The sequence below is a fragment of the Danio rerio genome, chromosome 8 (assembly GCF_052040795.2).
Source record: "Danio rerio strain M-AB ecotype USA chromosome 8, GRCz13ab, whole genome shotgun sequence".
Lineage (NCBI taxonomy): Eukaryota > Metazoa > Chordata > Actinopteri > Cypriniformes > Danionidae > Danio > Danio rerio.
Window position 1 is genome coordinate 2271512 of NC_141028.1, and position 6000 is coordinate 2277511.

At 40.2% G+C, this 6000-nt stretch overlaps 1 protein-coding gene across 1 annotated transcript in view; it reads left to right on the forward strand.

The window, feature by feature from the left end:
- Positions 1 to 5757, forward strand: part of LOC147842497 (uncharacterized) — a 118057-nt gene extending 112300 nt beyond the window's left edge. The window contains exons 5-6 of the mRNA XM_087264040.1: positions 5179 to 5361; positions 5511 to 5757. Coding sequence (XP_087120166.1) covers positions 5179 to 5361; positions 5511 to 5705 — 378 coding nt within the window. The 3' untranslated portion in view covers positions 5706 to 5757. The remainder of the gene's footprint in view (positions 1 to 5178; positions 5362 to 5510) is intronic.
- Positions 5758 to 6000: the final 243 nt, after the last annotated feature.

Sequence of the window (6000 nt, forward strand, 5' to 3'; positions counted from 1 at the left end):
ATGCAAGCATTTAAGTTATGTATTTTTCTTTTGTTAATACCTTCGTTTGATGCGCTTTGGTCCGCTCTCTTACACTGCTCCAGCGCTGCCTGATGAGGGGATTTACATTCAGACTAATGCAACAGTTGATACATGACTTTACGCTTTACTAAGTCACGTCTTTGTGGATTATGTCAAGACATATTCTCTTTAATAACTCGATCTTTCAACATCTTTGAAGAAGGTAAAAACCTGCCATGTGAAAATCGTTCTGATTTTAGTTTGGTTTAAACATCAGCATAGGTGAGGGCTGCAGCAGTGAAAAGCGAAAGTACCCGCCCCCATTACGTCAGCACCGGACCTTGTTTGAACCACAATAGTTATAACGTACAATTCCTATAACGATGCTCTAAATGTGGTGAAGTAATTACTTTTTTAGAGAAGAACCCCATAATTTCTTTGAGGAAATGATATTGTTTTACACGCACAAGCATTTAAAATGAAATCCAATATTAGTTTTGGTAAAAACATGCACTCGCTTTACATATTAATTAAAATAGATGTAAATGGCACATATAGGAAGTGTGTTTCTTTTGCAAATATTATTGAGAACATTACATATTCTATTCTAAAACATAAAATCACTTACAAAAGCGAACACCTACTCTAATATCATATAAAAATCATATAAATAAATAAATAATGAGGCTATTTATTTAAAAAAAAATGCTAGGGCCCCATAGCTGGAATTGCTTAGGGCCCCAAAATCACCAAGGCCTGTTTACACTAGTGCGTTTTAGTTTTAAAACGGCGTTTTAGATAAAAAATGATCCGCGTCCACACTAGCACTTCACCTAGCGTCTCTGAACATATCTCCGTCCACACTACGCCACCAAAAACGTATATCACATGACCATTCGCGCACTCTGGGCATATGCGTCCTAGTATAAACAGAAAGCATGCGTCTCGCTCGAAACTTGGTTATTGTTAGTCAACAAACGCCGGTTGAACAATGAACGCGATGGCAAAGAAAGCAAGAAAGGGTATATTTGTGGACAGACGACGAAGTCAAGTTGTTATTAAACGTAACAAATGAATAACTGCACAATGGCGCCTAAAACAGACAATAGTGCAAACAACGCTCCCATTTCTGTGCCCATGTTGTTGTTTACAGTACTGTCTACCGGTAGCGTTAAAGCCATGCGTTATAGTCATGTGATAGAGGCTTGACGAATAAGGAAAGGATATGCAATGACACAAAAGCCCCAATCAGGTAGCGAATCTCAGCAGCCGTTTTCAGATGTCTCCGTTTTTCCTCATCCACACTGAGACAGAGCAGCAGCGCTTTAGAATGAAAACAGATCCTCCAGCGTTTTCAAAACGCTCCGTTTCCGGGAAACTTGAGAACTCAGGTGTAGTGTGGATGGATGGCGTAACCGTAGCAAAACTTATGCATTATAAAACGAAAACGCATTAGTGTAAACGGGGCCTAAGTCCGCCGCTGAGTAAAAATACCAATACTGCACTAAAAATGTCCTCAAGAGAAAGTACAAGTACACATTTTTAAAACTACTGAGTAAATTACAATACCTAAGAAAAATGACTCAATTACAGTAATCTGAGTACTTGTAATGTGTTACTTTACACTACTGACTATAGCAGGGATTCCCAAACTTTTTAGCTTGCGACCCCCAAAATAACAATGCTAGTGACTCGCGACCCACAATATCCTCTGAGGTAGTTATATATACAGAAACCTTGCATGCAATAACGCACACACACCAATAGACCCAAGTTTATTCTTAGTTTATTCTTTTTTTAATGTTTATCAGAGCTGTAAATGTGCCAGAAAGTTTAACCTGATGTTATAAAATCAATCTGCTGCATCTGACGCCATTGGTGTGTCTTTAAAATTATGTAATTACCCCTGGGGTCGCAATCTAATAGAACTAGTAACTACTGTATAAGCTACTGTAGTAACTATATAGTATATATTAACTATGAACAACAATTTTTCTCTTCAGTAGTTTATTGATAAAATATGGTAATTTTTATGGTTTAATATAAATAAATAGATTTTTGGAAATCACCAGGCGACCCCCCTTTATTGTCCCGCGACCCCTTGGGGGGTCCCGACCCCCACTTTGAAAACCACTGGACTATAGAATGATTCAAAACATTCATATAAATGACTTTGCGATTGGTGTTGGTTGTGTAAATTGTTATCGCACACATTTTGCACACTTTTTTATTTTTTTGTTAAGTTGCATCAGATTTATAGTAGCATAGATTTAGTTTGAGATCTCCAAGACATATAAGCACATCTCTACTCCAGCAAACTGGTAACCTGCAACAGCCGGCGTCCATGACAAATGAGCAGAATAAGGTCACGGGTGAGCGCTATCAGTGTGTTTTCAGCGAGAGGATGTTTGGTCTGGCCTCAGCGGTGCATCTGAACGTTCCCACATTTACAGGCTCGTATTGAGAGATCGCATCACACGTGCTGACAGAAGTGTTAATTAAAACCACAAACCCTCGTCGTTATTTACATGACAGATTGATCCACGGAAATCTGTGATGTTTTTTTATAACATTATGTTCATAAAGCGCCAGCACGGTGGCTCAGTGGTTAGCACTGTCACCTAACAGCAAGAGTTGCACAATTGGTGTTTCAGTGTGGAGTTTGCATGTTCTCCCCGTGTTGGCGTGGGTTTTCTCCAGTGCTCTGCTTTCCCCCACTGTCCAAACACATGCGCTATAGGTCAGTTGGGTAAGATAAATTGTCTATAGTGTATGAGTGTGAATGACAGTGTATGGGTGTTTCCCAGAGATGGGTTGCAGCTGGAAGAGCATCCACTGCATAAAAACATATGTGCTGACCATTCGAGGTGGTTGCTAGGGCATTCTGGGTGGTTGCTAGTGTGTTCTGTGTGGTTGCTAGTGGAGTATGTATGGGCAATAGGCCATGGTATGGTTGCTAGGGTGTTCAATGTTTTAGTTGTTTTGGCGTTCTAAATGGTTGCTAGGGCATTCTTGGTGTTTGCTAGGGTATTCTGTGTGGTTGCTAGGGCATTATTGGTGGTTTTTAGGCCATTTTGGGTGGTTGCTAGGGTGTTCTGTGTGATAGGGCTTTCCAGATGGTTACTAGGGGATTCTGATGGGGTTTTTAGGGAATTCTGTTGGTTTCTAGACCATTCGGGGTGGTTGCTAGGGTGTTTTGTGTGGTTGCTAGGGCATTCTGGATGGTTGCTATGGTGTTCTGTGTGGTTGCTAGGGCAATATGTATGGGCAATAGGCCATGGTATGGTTGCTAGGGTGTTCAATGTTTTAGTTGTTTTGGCATTCTAAATGGTTGCTAGGGCATTCTTGGTGTTTGCTTGGGTATTCTGTGTGGTTGTTAGGGCATTTTTGTTGTTTTTTAGGTCATTCTGGGTGGTTGCTAGGGTGTTCTGTGTGATAGGGCTTTCCAGATGGTTACTAGGGGATTCTAAAGGGGTTGTTAGGAAATTCTGTTGGTTTCTAGACCATTAGAGGTGGTTGCTAGGGTGTTCTGTGTGGTTGCTAGGGCATTCTAGGAGATTGCTAGGGTGTTCTGTGTGGTTGCTGGGGCATTCTGAGTGGTTGCTATGGTGTTCTGTCTTGTTGCTAGAGCAATATGTATGGGCAATAGGCCATGGTATGGTTGCTAGGGTGTTCAATGTTTTAGTTGTTTTGGCGTTCTAAATGGTTGCTAGGGCATTCTTGGTGTTTGCTAGGGTATTCTGTGTGGTTGCTAGGGCATTATTGGTGGTTTTTAGGCCATTCTGGGTGGTTGCTATGGTGTTCTATGTGATAGGGCTTTCCAGATGGTTACTAGGGGATTCTGAGGGGTTGTTAGGGAATTCTGGGTGGTTTCTAGACCATTTGAGGTGGTTGCTAGGGTGTTCTGTGTGGTTGCTAGGGCAATATGTATGGGCAATAGGCCACGGTATGGTTGCTAGGGTGTTGTTCAATGTTTTAGTTGTTTTGGCGTTCTAAATGATTGCTAGGGCATTTATGGTGTTTGCTAGGGTATTCTGTGTGGTTGCTAGGGCATTATTGGTGGTTTTTAGGTCATTTTGTGTGGTTGCTAGGTCATTTTTGGTGGTTTTTAGGCCATTCTGGGTGGTTGCAAGGGTGTTCTGTGTCATAGGGCTTTCCAGATGGTTACTAGGGTATTCTAAAGAGGTTGTTAGGGAATTCTGGGTGGTTTACCATTCAAGGTGGTTGCTAGGGTGTTCTGTGTGGTTGCTAGGGTGTTATGTGTGGTTGCTAGGGCATTCTGAGTTGTTGTTACAGCATTCTAACTGGTTGCTAGAGCAATGTTATTTTGTTACTAGGGCACTTAGTAAAACTAAGGGAAATCTGTGCTGACAGAAGTGTTAATTAAACCCAGAACCCCTCGTCTTCATTTGCATGACAGATTGATTTGTGGAAATCTGTGATGTTTGTGTCTCTTTCTCATAACCGTATGTTCATAAAGCAGCACAGTTTGATCGAGTGCCTCGAAATGGCCCAAAAATGGATATTCTGCTGCCACTTCTGTGAAATATCACTGCAGGATGAGCAATTACAGCCTCATTGTGTTTGGTCATTTACTTCTGACTCCATTCAGTCGGAACGCTTTATCACAAGACACTAGCCGCTTTTAATTATCCATTCGTTTCCTTTAGAAGAACCGCCATATAATTAATATCTTTTATTCTCTTTTTATTTGTCTCAATGATAGCTCAATTATTTTTTATAGGCCGGCGATGTTGTGATATCTGTACATTTGGAGCAAATTGCCTGGTTTTGTTGTAGTGATGATAACAGAAGGGATTATTCACAGGACTGGAGCTCTCCATTTCTCAGCACAGGGATGGTAAATGCAGGTTATTGTGATGAAAGCTGTTTCCTGTACATTAAACATGAGCCTTTAAAGCTTGTTTATGAAGATGGTTTAAATGGATCAACAACAATACCTTTTAAGCTCTTTTGCTAAACATTCTCCTTACAATGTTCTCTGAATGTTTAAAACATGTTCCGGTTAACTATATCGGAACATACCATTTAATATTGCATACATTTATCTGTCTATCCATTTATCTATAATTTTCTCTATCCTTCTCTCCATTCATCAATCCATCTGTCCATCCATCCATCAGTCTGTCCATTTCTCCATCCATCCGATTATCTAAGTATCTATCTATCTATCTATCTATCTATCTATCTATCTATCTATCTATCTATCTATCTATCTATCTATCTATCTATCTATCTATCTATCTATCTATCTATCTATCTATCTATCTATCTATCTATCTATCTATCTATCTATCTATCCATCCATCCATCTATCTGTACATCTGTTTAGCAATCAATGTCCATCCATCCATCATCGGTTCACCCATCTCTCATCTATCCTTCTATTCGCTTAGCCATTATTCTTTCCATCTGTCCACCCATGCATTCATCCATCTGTCCATCCATCCATCAGTCTGTCCATTTCTCCATCCATCCGATTATCTAAGTATCTATCTATCTATCTATCTATCTATCTATCTATCTATCTATCTATCTATCTATCTATCTATCTATCTATCTATCTATCTATCTATCTATCTATCTATCTATCTATCTATCTATCTATCTATCTATCTATCTATCTATCTATCTATCTATCTATCTATCTATCCATCCATCCATCTATCTGTACATCTGTTTAGCAATCAATGTCCATCCATCCATCATCGGTTCACCCATCTCTCATCTATCCTTCTATTCGCTTAGCCATTATTCTTTCCATCTGTCCACCCATGCATTCATCCATCTGTCCATCCATCCATCTGTCCATCCATCCTTCTCTCCATACATCCATCCATCCATCCATCCACCTACCTACCTACCTACCTACCTACCCATCCATCCATCCATCCATCCATCCATCCATCCATCCATCCATCCATCCATCCATCCATCCATCTATCTGTGATTTGTTTAGCAATCAATGTCCATCCATCC